This window comes from Perognathus longimembris, chromosome 26 (assembly GCF_023159225.1).
Source record: "Perognathus longimembris pacificus isolate PPM17 chromosome 26, ASM2315922v1, whole genome shotgun sequence".
Lineage (NCBI taxonomy): Eukaryota > Metazoa > Chordata > Mammalia > Rodentia > Heteromyidae > Perognathus > Perognathus longimembris.
The window spans coordinates 6,675,539-6,700,038 of record NC_063186.1 but is presented as its reverse complement, the minus strand read 5'-3'; the positions used below and the strand labels follow the sequence as shown (position 1 = coordinate 6,700,038).

Below are 24,500 nucleotides of genomic sequence, written 5' to 3'. Positions count from 1 at the left end.
GTTGTTGCTTCAACTGGCAAAGTAGAAAAGAGGTATGGAGAGCCAAATGTCATGTGAAGTGCCCATAGACAAGATACTGTCATATCTGGCTATAATTCACCCTATGCTATTTTACTCATCGACAGATGACCCATACAAGTAGTCTCATGACAATGCCTTGATTTGGTTGTTTGAGACTTCCATTAACCAAAACTTCCCAAGTCCAGGGTGACCTTTTCCAGTTGAGTGCATATTTCCAAGATGTCAGCAGAATAGTCGGTTTCATCAGAATCAGTTACCATTTAGATAGAAAGGAAGAAGAAGGTCCTCAGCTCTCCATCCACAGCACTTCTGAGGAGAAGGACAGTATTGGTTGCTAAGGAACTGCAATAGCATCTTCTTGTGCAAACAGTTGGTCCACTGGAAATTCACATGGCCGTTGCAACCAAGCTCTCCTTGGAAAGAGGTAGTATCTCTTTTGTTTCTACCATGTAATGGTGACATGCTGACTTCAACGTGTGACCTATGCTGCTCAAGGTATTTCTGGTGAGTCTTCGTAAAGCCAGGGGGAAAAAAAAGCTAGAAGGGCACACCTGCTCCTCCCTGAGTAATGATTTCATTTTGGAAAGGAAATTATCTTCATAGTTGTTTTTAGAAACTCCTATTTGGATAAGCCTTTTTTTCTTTTCCTCTTGGCCCCTTTGTATCTCTCTTTGGTTCTAAGGGTCATGACTTCTCTTTCAAAGACAAGGAAATTCCATGGCTTACTTTGAGAGAATGGGGGTTGAACTCTTGGAGCCTGGAGGTGCATGCAAAACTGACAGGAATTTCTAGATCCCTAATACTTGGAAAAAAACACTTTCAAGCCTCTTCTGAATTGCCCTTATCTAAGCCTTTTAAATAGAGGCTAATTCTTAGTTTTTCACTTTAAAGTGCATTGGAACATAGCAAGCCTTTCCGCCAGCTCTTAAAATTGTTTAGTGTAGCAGTTTAGCGTGACTTAATTAAAAAACAACTGACAATATCATTAAACTGGTGAGCAAAATAGAACTCATTCCAGGCTGGTGTCCTAGCTCTAGGCTGCAAAAGCTTTGATTCAATATTTAGACTGGTTTCCTTTTGTTCTCAAGCCAGAATTTAACAGTGTTAGAGATTGGTTGTGTTCTGAGTCCTTAAATAGGTAGATTTTGTTTTTCAGGAGAAACAAAAATGAACCAAAGGAAATTGACCTTGATCTGTGTAGAATCAAATAGATTATTGTATCTACTAGGATTCTAAACAAGATGTTCCCACTGACCATAGAATTACAAACTACCTGTTGTTGTACGGTGAGAAAACAGAGAAACCATATTTTGAGAGGTTGAATTAGGAGTCTTCATTTGAAGGCCAGCGAATGCAGGTGGACTCTTGTCGCAAGGACCTGCAGCCCCGTGAATACACTTAACAGTGTCAGAAAGCAACCATGAGAGCCGGAGAAGAAAGAAAAAGCAGAAAAACAATACCAACAAACCAGATCAGCTCCAACGGAGAGCTGAAGTGGGATGCCATGGTGACCCGAGAAGAGCCAGGAGACAGAAGACAGAACACGAGCACACAGACATGTGGCATGGTGTAATGGCACCTGAGCTGGTCTGGGCCTAAGTAGGGTTAGGTCAGGGGGCAGGGTCACAGGGAGCTTGAGAATTCATGACCCAAGACTGACAGGCCCAGTAACCTCTTGTCCAAGTCCCTGCCGCTGCCTCTTGGAATTCAGGCACACCCATTACCTGGGAGATGGGATTTCCTTGCCTCCACCATGAAGGCAAGATGGTGCCCGTTAAACCTAATTCCTATCCACCACCATGTGGTCAAGATGGTGCCAGTTAGATTTAGCATCCCTACTTCATTGTCAGGAGAACCCAGATCCCATCTTGGCTCCATCATAAGCCATGTATGTGATTCAGAGACAGAGAACGCCTCAACTTAATGAAGGCTTTTCACAAATCATCTGCATGTGGTAGAGAAGGCCGAGCTGATGGTGCAAAAAAGCAGACTGCCCCGATACCAGCTGCTTTGCGATGCAATGCTAGGAGACGAGGTAGCTGGGCAGTTCCAGAAAGCAGCCAAGGGCAGATTCTGCAAGAAATTGCGGACTGCAGAAGTATTAAGAGGAAAAGAAACAGTGGGGAAACTGAATCTGTGGATGATGAGAAACTATGAAGAATCTAAGGAAAGAGCCAAGACTACAAAGACTTAAAGACCTAGTACTGGTTCTGGACTAGTTTTCAAATAGGTATTTCCTTTAGTCCTCTTAACAATCCTGTGCATTCCTTCAACTCCTTATAGATTCAAAAGGGATTGTTCTTATAGATTCTTTTATTATTGTTACAATCTTGAAGTAATTGTACAAGGGCGTTTCGGAGTCAACATGTCAGTTTGTGAATACAGTGCATCCTTCTAGATTGTTTTAGACAAAGCAAACAGAAGGAAAGGAGGGAAGCTCAGTTTATCACTGTTGGACCTTAAAAATCTTATAGATAAGGTAGCTATGGAGTACATTGGCTTTACTAGTCCTTCTCATTGATCTTCCCCACAGCTGGCTAATGTCAACCAGCCACTGCTCCTGACTTGTGAGATGTCTAACATGGCAGGGTACCTACTCAGTCCCAAGATGCGTGGACCAGGCTACAAGAATGCCACAAGTCTTTCTTTGCCAGCCTGCAAGAATGTTATAATCAGACTGTGTATGTTGGTACTTGGAACCCAGAAAAACATACCAAAAGTGGGGGTTTACCATATAAAAGGGGGAAACAGCTGAGTGCCCGTGGCTCAGGCCTATGGTCCTGACTATTTGGAAGGCTGAGATCTGAGGATCATGATTTGAAGCCAGCCCTAGGCAAAAAAGTCAGTGAGACTCTTATCTCCAATTAACCAACTAATCTCCAGTTACCTGGTGCTGTGACTCTAGTGGTAGAGCACTAGCCTTGAACACAAGGAGGCTCAGGGACAGAGCCCAGGCCCTGAGTTCAAGCCCCACAACCAACATCAAAGGGGGTAGGGGAAGAAACATTGCATTCACTGTTTCTCTAGATCTTTGCTTCTGATATCCATGGCTGCAGATCCATTTCCTCTATGGTCATCTCCAATTTAATGAAGTGTACAACGACTGCCCATACATCACTCGCCATACCAGTTGACATTGATGGGTAGAACCCCTTGCTGTGGCATATTACCATTTTCTACCTATAAATTCATTTTTGTTTGACTTTTGCTAATTAATCCCCATCTCCCATTTCCTTGGCAGTTAGATATTTTACAACATTGACACACCTGTGCAAGTCTTTCGGCTCTCCCTGGATGCATTTATCCATTCTCTTCAGTGGCTAATTTATTTTCTTCCATCTGCTCTAAGACATTCCCCCACCTTTGACTACTTAATCTTTGCTACTTTACTTGGCATCTCTCTGTCAGAATTCTTTCCAAGAGTAGCAACCCAAGTTTGTATTCAGTTTAAGAAACCCAGAATGATGATGAGTAGCTTTCGTGTTCGGCCAGGCGTGGTGGCAAGTGTTCTTGTTAGCTCAGTTCTTACAGCAGCCTGGTGAGAAGAAGGGGTCTCCTCCTTCCTGTTTCATTTTCTTCATGACCTGCATGACATCTCTTCTTCTTTTTCCGTTTCGTTCTGTTCTGTGTGTGAGGATTCAACAGTGGCATGAAGAGGGTAAAGTTGTTTTGCTTCTCATGACATGGCAAGTAAGGGAGCAGGCAACAAGCAGCTCGTGCCTGGGCCACAGTCCCCTTCTTGACACCAGGAACACAGTGGTCTTGGTACCAGAACTGGTAATGCTCCAGCGAAGGGGTCTCCAGAAGGAAAGAGAGGCCCCCACCTGATGCTAGGGCACCAAGTTCATGATGTTGGGTGAGGCCAAGAACAGTGGATGCATTTATGGTGAAAAAGTAGGTTGAGGGTTTGGCTCAGATTCTCCTTAGGGTGAGGGCTGCCCTCTGCTCTGACACCTGGTTTATTTAGTCATCCTTGCTGTCCCAGAGTTTTATCAATTGGGCCCAGAGATATTAAGGGTCGTTCGATTTGCGTCATCATGACAGATGTTGAAGCAGCCCTTTGAGCAAAGCATGGACTCTCTGGAGACAGGCGTCCATCCTTGAGACATGTGGTTTTCCTTTGCAAACGATTTCTGTGCCCAGTAGAAATGGTTTGGGTTATTAAGATATCCATGCTCAGTTCTCAGAGCACTGCAGTTATTTTGGCAATTGGGCAAGGTCAGAGAAAAAGAGCTGCCTCCCACCCCCCACCCCCCACCCCCACAAAAATGTTGCAGCTTATTAAGGGAGTGTAAGACTTAAAGCAAAGAAAAATAGTAATCTGTGTGCTTAGAGGAAGTCATTCATGAAGGGCTTTGTCTCTGAATTCCTGGCTGCTGGTTTCTCATGCCTTACATTCCCCTCCTCTGTCCTGCCTCAGTCTCCTGTGGGGTACTCTTGTGTGCGTAGATTGGGGGGGGATGGTGTGCCACTTTGGGGCTGATTGAAGGCAGAAAAGTTTTCCAGGTGTGCCACAGCTTCAGGCAGAGTCCTTGACTTCATGAGGTCAACTCCAGCAGTCAGACACAACTGTTGTTTGGTTTTATTTTGTTTCCCTGCTTATTAGCTGGATACTCGGGTTGGGATTTGGCTGATCAAGGTTCAAGTCCAGTGTGTACAGAAAAGTCTGTGAGACCCCCATCTCCAGAATAATCATCAAAAAGTTAGGCTTTAGGCAAGCAATCAAGCAAGTTGTAAGGCCCCGAGTTCAGAGTCCAGGACTGAATAAAATAAAAGAAATAATTTAAGTTAAAGTGGCAGAGCTTCTCTCAGTGGGTCTAATTAGTCTTATCTTACCACCACTTACCTGTCGGTCTCCTCAAACCTCTACTGGCTTTGAGGCCCAATATGCCAGGTTTGGGGGAGTCTTTCAGCTCCACCCATTTCTTAGGTATCTAGGTCAGACAGGCTGGCTTTCTACCAAAGCCCATATCCTCGTGTAATGTCATGCTGTTCTTCATGGGACTTCTCAATTTTGGGCATAGAGCATAAAACCCAGCCCTGCTTGATCTGCTCCCTGGTGGGTGGTCTGTCCTGTCAAGGCTCTGCCCTTCCAGTTCCTACAAGTCATTTTCTCCTTCCCTCCTTGTAAAGCTGTCATTGATAAGTCCTGTCCTCCCTGGATTCGTGAAAGTAGCTGCAAAGTGAATGGCTCAGAGTAAGGACAGATCAAAATAGGGACCGAGATGCTTTCTAGTTAATCCGTGAGCCCAAGTAAAGAGTCGGGGTGCTTTTTCAGCAAAAGCAGCTTTTGATTACTTGTTACAGCTACATATTCAGAGTGGGGGGGGGGGAGGAAAGTGAGGAATGGGGAAGGTAATGAATTAAGATTTTAGTGAATTCTAAGCCAGGTGCCAATAGCTCGTGCCTGTAATCCTGGCTACCTAGGAGGCTGAGATCTGAGGATCGCTATTCGAAGCCAGCCAGGGCAGGAAAGTCTGTGAGACTCTTATCTCCAAGTAACCGCCAGAAAACCAGAAGTGGCGCTGTGGTTCACAGTGGTAGAGCACTAGCCTTGACTGAAAAAGCTCAGGGTCAGCACCCAGGTCCTAAGTTCAAGCCCCATGACTGACTGGGAGGGACGGAGAGGGAAGGAGGTCCTGGCTTCCAGAGCCAGAATGCACCCAGTTTCAGCTTCCTTACATCCACCATGCACTTGTAAGAAGGACGCTTAAGATGACAGCATATGGTCTGGGCAGAGCCGGGCTTTCCTGTGCATCCTCTACGGGTCTGCAGGAGCATCTTTCCTGAGCTTCCTGAGCACAGGGCTCCAAACTGATCTCAACTGACTCATCAGGTTATGAACGGAGTTGGGAATAGGCATTATTTCCCTAGGGGATCCCGACTGTATAATAGCTATCATTTGTATGCAGTTAAATGATTTGAAGAGGCGCTCAGCCCAGAGCTCCCCAGCTGCATTCTGTCTGTGTATTTTTAGCAGCAGATGAAGCGGTTTCTAGAAGGCAAGGTGGACATGATCGGCACATCTGGAGCTGCGGTATTCTCCCATACCATACAGGTTTTGGTAGGAGGTATGCATTCTGGGGAGCTGGGTTGAATGTCTGGGGCCTGTTTACCAATGACAAGTCTGCCATTTCTCCCTGCCACAGTACTGAGCCGCCAGATCTCATGCCTAGGGAAAGAGCGAGATATAAATATTCATGAGGGACAGAGACTCAGAAGGCTGGGGGTCGGGAAACCCTTTTATCATGATGGGTTTCTGGCTGTGTGCCTGACTTTCCTCACCCTCTGCCCTACTCCCTTAGAGGGAATTAACAGAGAAAGTAGTTATTAGCTTCTACTTCCTGCAGGGAAGAGGCAGGACCACGCGGAAAGCAGCATCTGGGAGACGGGTGGGAATCACACATGGATTGGCCTCTCGGACCGCTCACCCGATTTACTGCGGTGGGTACAGTGCCCCCATACCAGTGGTTCTCTGCTTGGTCTCAGGCTCCTGATTTTTCAGCTTCTCACTGTTCTAAGCTAGGATCTTGCCTGTTTCTAGTTGCCCTTACCTAGGCTTTTTTTTTTTTTTTGTCAGTCATGGGGCTTGAACTCAGGATCTGGATGCTGAGCCCACATCTGCACTTCTGGTTTTCTGGTGGTTAATTGGAGATAAGATTCTCATGGACTTTCCTGCCTGGGCCAGCTTTGAACCACCATCCTCCTATCACAGCCTCCTCAATAGCTAGGATTATAGGCATGAGCCACTGGTGCTCAGCGAGATCCACTTTTTGGTTTATACAAAAGGGTGAAAGCATGTGGTAATTCTCTTCTGTGCCTGACTTACTCAACATAATGATATCCAGTTGCAGGCACATTGCAGCAAAAAACATGATTTCATTCTTTTTTTATTGGCAAATATTAAACTGTACATCTCATAACAATTTTGTTCTTTTTAATAGCTGAATAATTATTGTGCAGATGTACCATTTCTTCTTCTAGGCTTTCCAATTTGTTTGTATATAATTACTCATCACGGGAAGCACTGCGTGGGGACATTCAGAAGAACGTATACAGTTTGGATGCATACATGTCCTTTCATTTACAACTATGAAGGAATTCCATTTAGTTAATACTTTCTAGAAATACTCTTGTATAGCCCAAGCATAAAATTACTATAAATCCTCACTTATGGGGATTCAGCCCACTTAAGAGAATTATTTACACAAATAGGCAGTTTTTCATTTGTCCATTTGATGGTCTCCTTTTTCTTTTTTTATTTATATATATATATATTTTTTTAATTTTTTTTTGCCAGTCCTGCGCCTTGGATTCAGGGCCTGAGCACTGTCCCTGGCTTTTTGTTGTTGTTGTTGTTGAAGGCTATAGCACTCTGCCACTTGAGCCACAGCACCACTTCTGGCCATTTTCTGTATATGTGGTGCTGGGGAATCGAACCCTGGACTTCATGTATACGAGGCAAGCACTCTTGCCACTAGGCCATTTTCCCAGCCCTCTCATAATTTTTTATATAAAAGAATCCTTATAATTTAGACATACCTAGATTCTTACTACCAAAGATCCCCTTCATGATGATGATGGTGGTGGTGGTGGTGGCGGTGGTGGTGATGATGGTAATAGTAATCATGGTGGTGATAACAATGGTGTTATTGTTGATAGTGATGATGAGGCTTATTATTATGGTGATGATGATGGTGGGGTTGATAGTAATGATGATAGTGTAATTGGTGGTGGCGATGATAATAGTGATTATTATGGTGATGACTATTATGACAGTAATGATAATGATGGTGATAGTCACCACTTGCATAGTATTTTCTGTGTGTTAGGCATGACTTTGAATTCTTTACGTTTGACTATCATGACAGCTGTATCACATATAGTTATCATCTCCATTTCCAGATGAGGCAACTGACTCACAGTGAGTTAAGAAATTTTCCAAGATATTGACCAAGAATGGACCCTGGGCAAGTTAGTCCTGCTCAACGAGTACCCTCTCCTGCTTCTTATCATACAAATTATTAAACATTTACTGTTTTCAAAGCCAGAATTTACACATGGATTGGACAAAAGTCATTTTGGAGAATTACTTGAATCACCCAAACAGCTATAAACAAAAGATATGATAGATGCAGACAACAATGACATAGTAGGTACCCCTTGCTAATAAAGGAATTAGCTCTGAAATGTTTTCATTCTGGTGTTACAAACATCTTAGATGAAATAAAGGATGTTGAGTGGCAGTTTTGTCAAACACACACACATACACACTCCAAGCAGCACTTGATTTATTCTTTTTTTTTTTTGGAGAATGAATCCTTTTCTAATTGTTCTCAGGTACAGACAATCTGCATTAAGTAAATTATGGGCTGCATAGCTGTTGTCAGGTCTAGCTGACATTTACTGCAAGTTAGGCAACTATAGGAATGTGATGATACCAAGAAAGATTTATAGGAATCTCATCTGATTTATTGAAACTCAACCAATGAGAGCAGAAATGCCTATACCCATCACTCCAGGTTTATTTTTCCTCATTATTAAAGTCACTCAGGAACTCTGAACTTTTCTTTTACATTATATAATATGTATTTAATTTCCATCTAGCTGGCCTCCTCCTTTCTCACTTTTATACCTTGTCAGAACCATGTGGATTTTGTTTCATTGTCCAGTGTATTGAGAGTCATAGATATTATGGTTTTTGCTTGTTCGTTCCTTTGTGCTGGTACTGACGCTTGAACGCGGGGGCTGTCCCTTAGCTTTTTTGCTCAAGCCCGGTGCTCTACCACCCGAGCCACACATCCACTTCCAGGTACTTATGGTTTTGATAACAGAAATTGCCATCCAATTATAAATCCCCCTCTCTCATCTAACAGTCAGCCTTGTCTTGGCCTGTCTGGCCTGCCTCACCTAGCTCAGTAGTTCTGTCAGCTATATCAAGGTATAATCATGTCTGCTTGCTGGCTTTTCATTCCAGTCGTTGGTTGAAGCAGAGGCCTTTCTTCCCAGTAGTAGATCCATTAACCAGACTACAGGAGACCAGGGAGGGTTAACTTTCCCCTTCAATCCCAAGCAGAATATAAAAAGTCAGGTTTTTTTGTTTTTTTTTTTTTACTTTTATCTAGGAAATGCAAACGTTGGCTTTCTCTTCTGAGTGGGAATGTGAGGAGACCTGCTGGGGAATCACCCTTTGGAGAGCCTGCGATTCCAGTGTGAACTTAGCCCTGGCCACATCTAAGCATGAGCCAAACATGAGACAGGAATTGCAGCAATCTCAGGGCCATTAAGTACCACTGGGCTGTAGTAATAGAGAGTTTTTCTATCTGCTGGCTTGGAAAGTATTTGCCTTCTGTTGTTTCACGGCCCCTGTAGCCTTAGAGCACCCTGCCTTCCGTGCTCACTTGCTCAGTGTGCTGGGGAAATCCCTCCAGCAAACCTCATTCTTTCCTCATCCTAGGAACGCAAGGCCCAGCTAGAGCCATGGTCCAATCTGTGTATTCGCCTCTCAATGAACCTCTTGGAGTTCAAAAAGAGATCGCTCTTGTAGTAGTAGCCCCCAAATAAAAATGTGTTTTGTGGAGATAGTGTTCCTGGCAGAGGACGGGGCCCAACTTCACCATCAGAGACCCGAGGGCCTATAATAGTGGCAAGGAGATGAGGGTGTTACTGCAGATTGGTGGGTACCAGGCAATCCATAATAAAGGAGAGGTACAATAACTGATGCGCTCATTCCCACTGGACTCAGAGAGAATTCAGATGCCCTTATAGGAAAATACGGAAACTATTAGTCTCAATATTTTTTCTAAAACTTCTGTTCAAGTTATGATATGGGAGTAAATTTAAGCTAGATTGGACATTTAGTTTTGCGGTAAAAGCTATTACATTAAAGGTGATCAGAACCAATTTCTTTAAAACCAGCGGTTAAAACAGAGGATCATAAATAATGTATATGCATATATATTTCTTGAACATTTTGTTTTAATTTAATGTAAATGTACATTAGCAATCTTTTAGTGCAGGGTCAAGACCATTTCTCTGTAAATCAGTCCTTCAATTAGAGTTCTGCTTTGTATTTCTTGAGTAAATCATCCCTCCACTGATCATCTCCTATTTTTAGTTCTGTTTTCTTTTCTTAGTCAAGAACTCTTATAAAATATTTGTGAAGAAATTTGAGTGTGGGAACTTAGGTTTATACAGTTCAAGAAAAAAAAGTTGTGTGGTTGCCTTGATATTTAATTGAAAGGTTTAAAAGGAACTTCCTTTAATTAAGTCTAGCCAAAGTATTCTGTTGAATTGTCATACCAATGACTCTGCAATCTTTTGTTATTGTTCTTGTTTTTCAGCATATTTAGTTGTAATTAGAATAACAGATGAAATGGACATAAACAGATCTGGAGAGAAAACCAATTTCTAGGGGCTGGGAATATGGCCTAGTGGCAAGAGCGCTTGCCTCCTACACATGAAGCTCTCGGTTCGATTCCCCAGCACCACATATATGGAAAACGGCCAGAAGGGGCGCTGTGGCTCAGGTGGCAGAGTGCTAGCCTTGAGCGGGAAGAAGCCAGGGACAGTGCTCAGGCCCTGAGTCCGAGGCCCAGGACTGGCCAAAAAAAAAAAAAAAAGAAAGAAAAGAAAACCGATTTCTATAAGTAGATAATGTAGAGAAATCCCAGAGTAAAACCTGTTACCTGTGGGTTTCCAGTATACAGAATGGAGTCAGAATGGGGTCAAAAAACCCTGTTAGGTTTGGAGAGAGACCCTAAGTACCTCAAAAAAAAAAAAAAAAAAAAGACCAAAAAGGATTAGGGAGAGGAATTGGTGACCGTCTCTGGAACCCCATGAACCAGTACCATTGTTTCTGTTCTTGACTGTCATAGCTCTGAAATATTGTAAAATGATGGTAATAAAACACAGTGTGTGTGTGTGTGTGTGTGTGTGTGTGTGTGTGTGTGTGTGTCAGTTTTTAATACCTTGCAGAAGGCTAAGGAATCAAAATCCGGTGTAAAACATAATCTGTTCTATCTGTATGTAGAAAGCAGAAATGTCAGCTGAGACCATATTGTGACAAATCTCTGGGAAACATGTCTTCCGCTGACGGGTGTACTTATCCCTGCAAAGATCATATAAGAAAATGAATCTTCCCAATGCAGATTTCCTTTTGAAAAACCTTGGCAGAAGCTCTTCTAATCCAAAGTCTCAAGTCTTCAAGAATTTTGCTGGATGGTCCATGTGGTAAAGACCAGATATTTTTAAACGTCACACATGCCTTCAGACATCTGAGAGTTTAGCATGCAAATTGGAGCATATCATCTTTCTCCTCTGTGTGTGTGTGTGTGTGTGTGTGTGTGTGTGTGTGTGTGTGTGAATATGTATGTGAGTATGTGTATTCTGTCAGTCAGGCAGATCGGAAACCCAGATTTGGGGTAAGTCACTTAACTCTTCCCACAATTCTGTCTTCTCTCACACTGAAATGTAAAAAGTATAAGAAACCCCCCAAAAAACCTATGCTGTATTTTATTGTAAGCCTGTTATATTTTCCAACATTCTTTTACTCTACTGGAAAACGCACTCACTTGGGCCGTGCCCATGTAGATAGCATAAACTAAAATTTTATTGACGAGAGCTGGGAATAAGATTTACACGTGTATGGGGAGCATCCTTTTTACTTTGTGCTCAACTTCAGTATATGTGAACGGGAGAGTTTTAAGAGATCACATCTTTTTATGATTAAATTTTTCATCCATACCTCCATTCATCATTACCCATCATACTCCACGGCCAACTCCAGTGTTTAGGAACTCTGGGCAGGAAGCTATATGATAGGATGGGGTGGTGCAGAACCCTACAGAATTCACTGATAGGAGGTAGAAATTCTGGGCCCAAGCTGTCCATGAGTCATTAGCATAAGGAGTGGTATTTGAATGTGAACTAATAAGATAACTAATATGGCTGGCTTCCCAGTTCCCATTCATTTTGGGGAGAGCGCATCTTACTTTAGGCTTTATAGATATCAGAATACCAATTGTTGGAAAAGCATGGTGAGAGAGACAGAGACAGAGACAGAGACAGAGAGATCTCATATACCATGTCTTTCGTGGAGTCCTGAAGAGCTGTCATTAAACGTAATTCTCTTTTTCTGTCCTGTTACGATGAGAGCCATAGCAAGTCCTCACTTCTTAATCCTCACACCCCATTAAGGTTGAAGCTGATTTGTCACACTGACTCTGAAGAATGTTATTATTCAAAGCCGAATTAAAAAGCAAATGGGTAAAGAACAAAACCAATAAGCCAAGCAGCCCTGACATTTAATTTTCTTGGAAGCCTTTTCCCTTCCAACCAAGCAAGTCAGCACACTCCACATTTTCAAAATGAAAAACAGTGTTGTAGCAGGTTAATCTGCTGCTATAAATGTGCTGACTGGATAATGTGAAAGACACTGGGTGTTGTAGCCATTCCTCTCCTTCCCCTGGCCTCTCCTGAAATGACATTTATGAGTTCCAGGTTGTGTGTGTGTGCACCAGTAATGAAGCTTGAACTCAGTGACTGGACACTGTCCATTTTTTGCACAAGGCTGGCACTTTTACCACTTGAACCACAATTCCACTTGTAGCTTTTTGGTGAGTGAGGATAAGAGTCTCATGAACTTTCCTGCGAGGCCTGCTTTGAACTGCAATCCTCAGATCTCATACATACATATAGACAACACATACACACATATGCGTACATATAATAATAATGTATCCCTTGACAAAAAGTATACTTCCTAGAAAGCTTTTCATCTACGGGGAAGGAGTAAGAACTACAGATGTGAGGTCTAGACGAGTAAAAGCAAAAGCAGAAAGATTTCAGCTTAATGAGAGTGCAATCCAATTTCACCAAGATGTTTAGGGAGAGATGTTTACTTGACCTGACCTTGAGATAGTGTTGTAAAGAGGTTCATTGATGCTCCTTGACATGATCCCAATTTTTCGGGTCTAAGGAATTCTCAAGTGTTTTTTTTTTAAAGAAGCTATGTAGATAGAATTTTTTTTTTTAAAAAAAAAAAGAGAATTGAATTGACAAGTTGCTGGTAGGACCCAAGGACCATTTTACACACATGTGAATTTGGGGCTTGTGTATTTAAAAGTTTAGCAGGTCCTTCACAAAGGATAGCAGAGGTATAACTTGGTATTTGCATGATTTGATGCAAGTATTTCACAGGGTAAATTTCTATACATGGACAGTTAGTATCCATCAAATATGGTCCTGTATGCTTTGGCTTAGAATCTCAAGATTCCAATTCCAATGAAGTATTGCTTTTTTATTGATTAGAGCCCTGCCTTCATCTGCCAGCAAAGGCCAGCACTGTCAGAGAAATCTCATCCCCATGGCAACGGCGATCTCAACTTTTAACTTGACATCACATGTAAAGGAAAAAAAATTGTTTTTTCCCCAGTCTTAGGAATGGCAATTTTGTGAATGTGGGACTGACCTTTGATAACAGGGTTTTGTAAGAGCATTTGAACCACAGGGCTAATGTCTGGGGTGAAAGCCTTTGGGACTTTTAGTATGTCATCCTGATTTTATTTACATCGGAGCAAGAAGCAGCACTTAGGTCATGTAAGACAGCACTTTTCTACCAAGAACATGACCTTATTTTCATTCCAGAGGTATCTCAAGGGTAGAAGGATAAATTTCATTTGTTCAGCTTCTCTGAATATTGCCAGACTCCCAGAAAAGCAGGTAGGAAGGAGGAGCTAATTAAATTAATGTCTATTTGATGTTACTGCCTTCTTTTCCTGCTAAGTCAGTGACCTCCTTCTGTCATTAACCCTCTTAAAGATGGGAAGTGGGGGGTGGGGACACCTGAATACCCTGTGATCGCTGTTTTAAAACCTTATTTTTAAAAAAATAAAGTGATTACCATACCTTCAGTAGTGATGCAGAGTGTCAGTGGACACAAGAGGAGGCCAGACACTAGCTGACCACATTGCACGCTGGGGCACTACTGACGTCACCCAATGCCTGGAGGGTTTTCTTTCTGGCTCTGGTGAATGAAGAGCCATAACTCATGCTGAGTGTTCCTAGAGGCCTTCACTCTAGGTGAGGAGCTACACTAAGATGTGATAGACTCAGAGACCATTGGCGCTTGGAATGTGATGACTCTGTTGAAGTTATTGGAGGGGCTGATCGTCATGTAATCCATTTGTAAAGAAAAAAAAAAATAAGGCCTCCTAAGAGTGCCAGTCTGGTCTGTTTGCTATTCATTTTTGTCAGTGGTGGGTGGGGCTTGAACTCGGGGCCTGAGCACTGTCCATAAGCTGTTGTGCTCAAGGCTAGCACTCTACCACATCAGCCACAGCTCTACTTCCAATTTTCTGGTGGTTCATTGGAGATAAGAGTCTCACGGACTTTCCTGCCTGGGCGGGCTGGCTTTTGAGCCGTGATCCTCAGATCTCAGCCACCCGAGTAGCTAGGATAATAGGCACGAGCCACCAGCACCCAGCTCATTTTTATTCCTAACAATCAAAAACCTTTCACTTTTCATTTACAATTAATCGGGGGAAATGACAGCCTATGTTTCAGGGAGGTGCCATCCGGTGTGAACAAGAACTCAAGGATGGGGGTGGGGGTGGCGACTAGAAGCAACGCAGGCATAGAGAGAGCGCTCTTTTATGATCTTCTTTAGTTGTCCAAAGGGGTTTCAGTTCAAATGTCAACTTATGTGAAGAATGTGGCTTGATCAGAGTTGCTTCTTCCCTCATTGTCCCATCTCTAAACCATCTGTACTTGTCTCCTCAGTCTCCTAGTTTAGTGTTCACTTATGTATTTCGAGTATTAGGATAGTATTTGCCCACCCTTCCTCGTTCATTCGTCTGTCCCCTTCCTTTTAGTTCCCATCCCTCTCAGTCAAATCATATTTCAGCTTCTTGGTATCTGTGTTGTCCGACTGCCTGGTGATGGTTTGAACGGATTACACTGAGAAACGCTTCTGTTAAGAAACCTTTGTGAGGGCTGGGAATATGGCCTAGTGGCAAGAGTGTTTGCCTCCTACACATGAAGCTCTCAGTTCGATTCCCCAGCACCACATATATAGAAAACGGCCAGAAGGGGCGCTGTGGCTCAGGTGGCAGAGTGCTGGCCTTGAGTGGGAAGAAGCCAGGGACAGTGCTCAGGCCCTGAGTCCAAGGCCCAGGACTGGCCAAAAAAAAAAAAAACTAAAAAAACTAAAAAGAAACCTTTGTGAGGGGAACTCAAAGCACAGCTTCCTGACAGAGTCTCAATAACTCAATTTTTAAATGCATCCGTTTGCTCTCCCTCTACCCACTATCTTTGTGTGCTGAGCAAACCTCCAGCTCTTTCAGTGTGAAATAGAAAGGCTTTCGAAAGGGCTGTGTATCTGGTTGGGGTAGGCCGATGTACGCTGTGTTAACAATCACCCACCGAGAAGCAGGCAGGGACAGTCGCTAGGCATGTCTCCCGCGCATGCTGCATGCCAACAAGGATGGACGCAGCTTGGCCTGATGTCATCTCGCCCAGACCTAGGCCGGTGATGTCACCTCTGCCTGGAACTCTGCCAATTCTGCAGTACAGGAAAGGACAGTTCCCTTCTGTTCACGGGCGCATTCGGCTATTAAAATTTCCCTCCCAGCTTCCTGCTCCCAGCTGATCAAGACTCTTACCCTTGTCATGGCCCAGTGGGGAGCCATTGAACAAGTCAGATCTGATAGGGGTAGGGATCAGGTTTGATTTGGGAAATGCAGGAGATGGGAAGCAGCAAAGCAGCAGGAGTCTGTTACCGCTGCCTGGTGTTGGACCCAGGCCCTGCTGTGAGTGAACTGATGGGTAGAATTGTGAAGCTGCCACTGTTATATAAAACCAGATTATTGGGCTGGAATGTGGCCTAGTGGTACAGTGCTTGCCTAGCATGCACGAGGCCCTGGGTTCCATTCCTCAGCACCACATACACAGAAAAGGCTGGAAGTGTGCTAGCTTTGAGCAAAAAGAAGCCAGGGACAGTGCCTAGGCCCTGAGTTCAAGCCCCAGAACTGGGGGGGCGGGGGGGGGGGAATTAGATTATTGACATGCCCAGCCTGCTTACCCTATTGTGGCAATATACCAGAGTAGCCCAAGCTCTCATCACAAGTCTTCCCAGTCCTGTAAGTTTCCCAGCCTCCACCCCATCCTATTCTGCACACACACACACACACACACACACACACACACACACACACACACACACACACCATCATCTTCCTCTTTCCAGATGTCTGTTTTGCTGGGATCCATGCATGCATGAACCCTAGCCAGGTTGTGTAAGCTCTGACTGACTAAAGAACGAGTTCAAGCCCCAGTACTGGTGAGTGTGTGCTGCTCTTGCAGCAATGAGTGGGAGGCATTGTGTGTATATGTGTGTGTGTGTGTGTGTGTGTGTGTGTGAGTGTATGTGAGCATGCACTCACCAGTACTGGAGCTTGAACTCGGGGCCTTATACTCTCAGTTGGCTTTTTCATTCAAGGCACTGTGCCACTTGAGCCATACCTCCACTTCCAGCTTTTTAAAAAATTGTTAAACATTCTACCTCCAGCTTTTTATTGGTTAACTGGAAGTAAGAGTCTCTGGCTTTTCGGCCAGACTGGCTTTGAACCTCAATCCTCAGATCTCAGCTTCCTGAGTAGTTAACATTAGAGGCATGAGCCATCAGCACCTAGCATGAAAGAATTTGTTAGGAGCCTGTGCTGATGGATAGGAGAGTATGAGTGTTTGGTTGGTTTGAGTTTTGAGACTAATTTTTAAGAAATTCTGCATATGCTTTCATCCAGGAAGGATAGCATGGTTTACGAAAAGGACAGCGAGATTCACTCAAAGATAGTCCAAGTCTTGAGTTGGGTTCATGATTCTGACACCTGCTAGCTTCATGGCCTTAACGAACCTAAATTTTCTGAGCCTTCACAAAAAAAGGAAGGCCATGAATACCTATTTTATGAGGGTTATTTGAAGCCAGCAATAAAACTATCCCATTTAGCATGTTGCTGAACGCATAGGCATTGCCCAAATAAATGCACATTTCCTCTGCTTTTATCACTATTACAGGGTAGCACACCAGTGAATGGAAGGGCCTGAGCCACACTTCATGTCTGCTTTGCACATTGCCAGTCAACTGGCAGTGGGCATTTTTCTCACATCATTAAGCTTTTGGATAAAAATGAGTTCATTATGATTAAACTGTAATATAAACATGAGCTCGCATCCATCATTGATGAAATATTTGATTATCAAGTTTAATAAAACACAAGTACTTAGGAATTGTAGGATGATTAATTCTTCCATCAAACTGACCTCTCTTTTCCTGTGAGTTTGTCATGTCAGTGAAAGCTAAAGGCCTGGCTCAGTTGTCGAGCATTGGGCTAGAAAGTGAGAAGCCCTGAGTTCAAATCCCAGTGTCACACACACACAGAAAATCCAAGCCAGGCACCAGTGGGTCATGCCTGTAATCCTAACTACTTCGGAGGTTGAGACCTGAGGATCAACTCTTCGAAGACAGCTCAAAGCCCAGGAGATTCTTATCTCCAACTAACTAGTCACAAAAACTAAAAGTGGAGCTATAGCTCAAGTGGTAGAGTGCTGAGGGACAGCACCCAGGCCCTGAGTTCAAACCACAGGACCAGCATTTTAAAAGTAATAATAATCTTGCTGAACACTTTCTTGAAATACTAAAGTATATTTATACCAGTGTTGATTACAGAGGGACAGTACCGGAAAACAAATAGCTTATTGCTCATTAACCTCTAGCTCATCCCTAGTCTGATTCCTCTAGGTATAGCTCAGTTTTGTTCCAGTTTGTAGACCCTCTTGAGTTTTTGTCCTAATTCTGTGCAGTAGAGGTGGCTTACATATTTGATTGACCTTGAAGTGTTGATGGTCACTGTTAAGTGATGAGAGATTTATTTGCAAGTATTTGTTGTAGGATTTAATCATTTAAATCAATTCTGGCTGCCTGGCTTTAGCATTTTAATTGAGTGAAATGCCTAGATCTTACTAGTTGTGTGTTACAACACAGAGACCAAAAAAATATATTGAAATCACTTCATTGGTTTTCCTCCTGCCAAACCTGGGTTTTAATCCTGAGCAAAAACACCCCTGGTGATTACTCATGGACCATAACATAACTAGCCTGAGAAGCTGAATTTCTGACACAGATGACACTTCTAAATTAGCCATCAGAATTGTGACACAGTATACTTAAATGTTCTCAACAAAATCCACAGATGCCAAAACCACCAATCTGCTTCAATTAATGAGCTATAAACATCCCTCCCAACTCTACTGGTGACCTTAAAAATTATGTTACGTTAACACTTCAAAGAGACCTTGGAGATAGGTTGTTCTGTTCCAATCACCTCTTTCTACATTTTATTGGACTTCTAAAGATGTAAGTGATTTATCCAAGGTTGCGTAATGTAACGGGACCACAACATTTGCATATAAAACTGAGGTTCTCAACTTTATTGGGGGGGGGCTATGGGCCTACTGGGGGGGGCCAATATTGCTAGATCTCCCCACCCCCCTCGGCTCCCAAGTTTGACTCAGTGAATCTGAAAAACGCCTGGTCATTTTGCATTCCCAGAAAGTTCTGGTTGCTGCTAATGAGTGGTAGGAGGAACATATGTTGAGAAGCATGGAAACTATGCGGTTACATTATTGAGAAGTCCCTGAAATGACAAAAGCCAGTCTACAGTTAGACAGTCTGGAGTTCTGAGGATCTAACTACACCATCCAAATCTATCCAGGCGTACCGCCTAGTGTTTCTAAGGCCATTTAATCATTAAGGGGTCCAATTCTGAGTTTTGTCGCTGACCTGGGCTCTCTATCTGTCTCCTGGGCCAGTGGGCACTTATCTTATATTGATCTGGAAAGATTGAGTCTAGGGGACCCAGCCTCCATTCTCCCTAACTTCCTAACTTCTAGCCACTGCTTTCCTGTCAGTCTTGACCTCTCCCAAGTGATCCAAAGAACTTTGGCTTAACAGACTCAGAAGCTAAAAATCCAGTCCCATGATATCTCTCCCTGCTTACACTGTTGAGGGGTTTTACAGAAGCCAGTGGTAGAACTCCAACAGAAGCTAGATTCCCTCTGTACAATCAGCTGCGGTCCCCAGCTGGGAAGAGGTAACATCCTTGTAGTTCCTTCCATTGCTCTCTCTTCAGCTCCTTAATCCTGAACTCTGCAGCCAAGACTTCCGCCTTCATAGCTAGCCACCCACACCCTGGTCATAGCCCTGCACCTCATCGCTCTCTCCCTTTCAGTCATTATTGCCTTTCTCATTTAGATACCCATATAAAGCAGAGAAAGATCATTTTATCTGAGTCAGAAATTGGGTCAGAAATCACCAAGAGTTCATGTTACTTAAGACAGGAATGGCAGGAAAGACAGAGATCTAAATATTTAAGAAACTCTGACTCACTCCTTTTCTATTTTGAGCAGAATATGCAAATGTGGTTGCATTTATCAACCCACTCCCTCCCTCTCATAAAAGTGCCATTTTTCAGGAAAGAGGAGCAGTGGATCTCACCTTTCCATGTCTCTAGTTCTCTCTGTGGTTGGGTCAAGGATCTCTGGTTCTCTATTTATCCACTCAGCTGCACAGTAGAGTCCCAGCCTGAGGAGCTTTCCACCCTCCTTCGGGGAGGGTAACACTTAGGCATTCATATATTCCTCTCATGTTTTTGTTTCTGTTTTTCTGGTCCTAGAGCTTGAACTCAAGGCCTCAAGTTCTCACTTGTTGGCCTTTTTTTTTACTTTCTCCAAAGTAGGTACTCTACCACTTGAGCTATACCTCCACTTCCAGTTTTTGGTAGTTAATTGAAAATAAGAGTGTCACAAAACTGGGCACTGGTGGCTCACACCTGTAATCTTATTTACTTGGGAGATTGAGATCTGAGGATCGAAGTTCAAAACCATCCTGGGCAGGAAAGTATGAGACTTTATCTCTGATGAACCACCAGAAAACCAGAGGTAGCGCTATGCCTCAAAGTGGTAGAGCACTAGACTTGAGCAAAAATTGCTCAGGGACAGCTCCCAGGCCCCAAGTTCAAGCCCTATAACCAACAAAAAGAGTGTCACAGACTTTTCTGTTCAGGCTGGCTTTGAACTACAGTCCTCAAATCTCAGCCTCCTGAGTTGTTAAGATTTACAGGCATGAGCCGCAGTCTCCAGCTCCAGCCTGTGTCCTGAATGTTCGATCAGAACATCTAGCTTAGATTTTTGGTTTCCAAGCCTGGCTATTCCTAAGGACAATCTCGGGAGCTTTTTAAAATTAACTCATCCCCCAGACTAGGAATTTGAATTCCTGAGGGAATCTATTTCACATATTCTAGACTTTGACCATCAACTAGGTAATTTTGGCTATTTCTCCTAGCCTTTGCAGTCATCAAAGGAAGGTAGAGTTGTCAACATAATCCATTAAAGCTACTGAAGGTCTTCACACGTGAGCTGAATGTGTGACTCTGTTTTACATTGGCCCGCCCCACTCTTGCCCACATTTCCCCCCGTTTTGTTATCATTTTTATTCCACTGCTATCTACCCAATAGGCTACTTCTGCAGAACCACTTAAGATAAATTATGTGTTTTGGAAGATGAAGCCAGAAATATAGACTATACTATCTTGAGAATTAAGAGTCCTTTATATGGCTTTAAGGGGGAATGAGAAGAGCTAAGGAAAGGAGCTAAGGGTAAAGGTTGAAATTAAATTGGTCAATGACTAATACTGTGAATAATTTTACACACTGAAAATATATTACCTCTTCAATGTATGTCTCGGGAGTTTAAATGCTGTTTCCATATGTAAAACATTCTGGTAAGTTTTGCATATTTTATATGGCCTCACTTCCATTCCTGATGTAAAAACATATGTATCAGTATATCTTTCAGAACAAATGCCTACTGCCCAAAGGAAATACACATATTTTTTAGGTCCCCAAATTCAATTTCGGAAACCATTTCTCAGTCACTGAAAAAAATCAGAGAAAAATGAATGAGTTTGCTGTGGACAAGAAGTAATCTTTTCCATAAGTACTGCAGTCAAAATGATAGAACCTGCTCTTTTAGTATTTGGCATCGCTACAATATCATTTAATTCCCTGGCCTCTATAGTCAGAGTCTTTAACACCAAAACCATAAAAGAGGAAATGTGATACGTATTCCTCACTTCCCACAAGCACCTCCCTGTCTCCTCCAAGGAGATAAATGGTCCTAATACATTTTAATGCTGGGAGATAGAAGTCTGTGTTATTCTAAGGAGCCTTAAAGTCCTGCTACTATGGACAGTAGTGCTCCCCACCCCCCCTCCCCCCGCAATAAATGCAGAGAACACAGTTGCCAACCCCTGGAGGAACACTTGGCAGCAATTTTGAGCAGAATTCTCACTAACGGATGCCCCTTCTTGAGCTTTTTCTTAGCAGGTGATGAAGGATTTTTAGAGCTTCTGCTTTGGAGATTATGAGACAAAGGGGCTCTATTGAAGGTGTTGGCTCCCCTTTAAAGCATAGAGGACGGTACGGGGTGACTGGAGGACGCTGAGATGCAGAGCAGGCTGTCTGATTCCTCTTCAGAGCTTTTGTCCATGTACATTCTTTTTCTCAGCCAGCTACAGAAGAGCTCATATGCCTTTTGCCTCAGGAAAACCAAGATCAATGCTGGGCACTGATGACTCATGCCTGTCATCTTACCTACTCAAGAGGTTGAGATCGGAGGATCAAGGTTCAAAGCCAGCCCGGGCAGAAAAGTTTGCAGGACTCTTATCTCCAATCAACGACTTAGAAAAAGCTGGAAGTGGAGCTGTGGCTCAAGTGTTGAGCATGGGCCTTCAGCACAGAAAGGATCAGGGACAGTGCCCAGGCCCTGAGTTCAAGCCTAAGGACCAGCAATAAAAAAGAAGGGAGGGAGGGAGGGAGAAAGGCAGGGAGGGAGAGAAGAAGGACAAAAAAAAAATCAAAACCAAGCGAGAATTACACCAGAGATGCAAGGATGGCTATAAATGTGGTACACCACACTAATCAGAATGAAAATGATTGTCTCACAGGGGCAGAAAAAGCATGTAACAAAACCCAACTTCCTATCACCAGAGAAGAGAAAAAGCATGTGGCATTCTACTCCACATTTTTTGTTTGTTTAATCCAGCATGTTGTACAACATGAGCCAGAGAGCATGCCTAATATTCTGTTTACATAAAACATGCAGAGTAAACAAATCCATAGAGACAGGCCCATGGTCTCCAGGGAAATGGAAAAGGACAACTAACCATGGCCATGAATGTTTCTTTATGATTGTGGAAATGGTCTGGAATTAGATTGGCAATGATGGTTGAACAACTTTTGAATATACTACCAACTGATGAATTGTATATATTTAAGGGCTGAATTTTATGTATGAGTTATGTCTCAAGAAATATTTAAAACAAATCAGCTCTCTCTGTATATTATGTATTATATTATATATGAGTGTTTCCATATATATACTCTTGCATCTACTATACTTTAGTCAGCTTGATCAGTGAGTATGCATTTGCACCTGTGTGTGTTTACATGGGAGGTTGTATTTTGTGTGTAAGATCCACATATTGAGAGAAAACATATGCCTTTTTGTCTTTCTGGACCTGGCTTATTTTTCACTCAGTATGATAGTTCCCAGATCCATTCATTTCTCTGAAAAATGACATAATTTCATTCTTTCTGAGAACTAATCTTACATAGCTATTATTTAAAACAAAGTAGTAAAATAATAGTAGCAACCCAGAAACTTGCTTCTGATAGCAGGGGGAGAAATTCAAATGTACAGTATACAAAATGACAGACTTGTTGAAGAACATATTTGAAAGGCTGGACAGATACACCTAAAGTCTGAGACATCGATGCCTCATATCACCATGGTAAAATGTAATTGGTAGTCTTTCTTTCTTTTTGCAGATACTAGAACGAACTCAGGGCCTGGCACTAACCCGTGGCTGGTGTTCTACCACTAGAGCCATGCCTCTAGTCCTCATTTATTCTTGTTTTTGTTTTTGCCAATCCTAGGGCTTAAATTCAAGGCCTGGGCACTGTCCCTGAGCTTCTTTACTCAAGGCTGGCACTCTCCCACTTGAGCCACAGCACCACTTCTGGCCTTTTCTGTGTATGTGGTACTGAGGAATTAAACCCAGGGCTTCATGCATGCTAGGCAAGCACTCTATCACTAAACCACATTCCAGCCCCTCCTTCATTCTTATAACAGAGAACATTGTAAATCAAAATGTTTTTGGTTTATCTAACCCAAGATTCTCTACTTCAAAAATAGGCATTTTACAAGCAGGACCATGTTGATTGAAGCTCTTTCTCATTATTAATTTAAATTATGCCCCCTGATGTAACAGTTTCTTCTCCCATTTTCCTAGACAGAATCATGAATAAACTGGAGGCTAAGCAGGACCAGATGATACCATGAAGAGAAGTTTACAGGCCCTCTATTGCCAACTGTTAAGTAAGTCTATACCACATTTCTTTTTTCTTGATGTCCTTTGTTCTTGCCACTAAAGTGCCAGAAGCCTACGTACCTTCTAATAGGGAGACCAAGGGTGGGTCTATGAGAAAGGGCAGCGAAATCTTCCTCTACTTCGTCTAGATACACCATCAACCATGGAGTCATTCTAACTGAGCAGCAGTTGTAGTGTAGACTCCACTATAATAATGGTAACATGACATCATTGATTCAGAAATGTGTGCCAAAAGCATCATTGCTCTCAGGTTTGTAGCAGAGTGAAAGATCTTTCAGTATAACCATCTGTAGGTTCTTCATGGGGGAAGAATTACACTGTGTCTTCTGAATTTTGTCACATAGAATTGGTTATCCGGTTATCCTTTGGTGACTATAAATCCTTTGGCTTTGAATGATATACATGTATATGTGTGTGTGTGTGTGTGTGTGTGTGTGTGTGTGTACATATAGGTATATGTGTGTATATATAATGGTTCTCAAATAATAAGTGGTAAAAATGAGATTTCTTGGGAATGGGCTGGAACAGTAAGTGTAACTTTCTAGATGTCACATATGTTTGGGGATCATGTCACAAAGTTCCTGTTATAGTTGTGACTATAGCCTTTGGGATGGGACTATAGCCTTTGGGATGGAACTGCTGCTGAGTGAATGGAAAATCCAATAGCAATTGAGCCCTGATGTTCTGTAACAGCAGGTGTCTCCCACTCTAGGGCAAGGCACTGAGTTGGAAAGCATGGAGTTCATTGTGTTTGTCTAATTCTTGTGGAGGCAAATGGAAGTCCTGTCTTTCCTAGGCTAGGCAACTCCTGTTCCCTTTAATGAGAAAAATAAAAGGAAAAGAGATTGAGATGCAAATCACCAGCCAGTCAGCCCTTACTATTCAGTAGTTCAGGTTATATTGTTGTACCCCCAGTGCCTGGCACTTTATCTACAGACAACATTCTGGCTGAGTGTTTTAATTGACTCATTT

The 24,500-nt window shown here is 42.8% G+C and overlaps 1 protein-coding gene across 1 annotated transcript in view; it reads left to right on the top strand.

Annotated features, from left to right (window-relative positions):
- Tmem108 (transmembrane protein 108) overlaps positions 1-24,500 on the top strand; it is a 175,711-nt gene that overhangs the window by 110,188 nt on the left and 41,023 nt on the right. The window contains exons 3-4 of the mRNA XM_048334466.1: positions 5,999-6,058; positions 6,327-6,465. Coding sequence (XP_048190423.1) covers positions 5,999-6,058; positions 6,327-6,465 — 199 coding nt within the window. The remainder of the gene's footprint in view (positions 1-5,998; positions 6,059-6,326; positions 6,466-24,500) is intronic.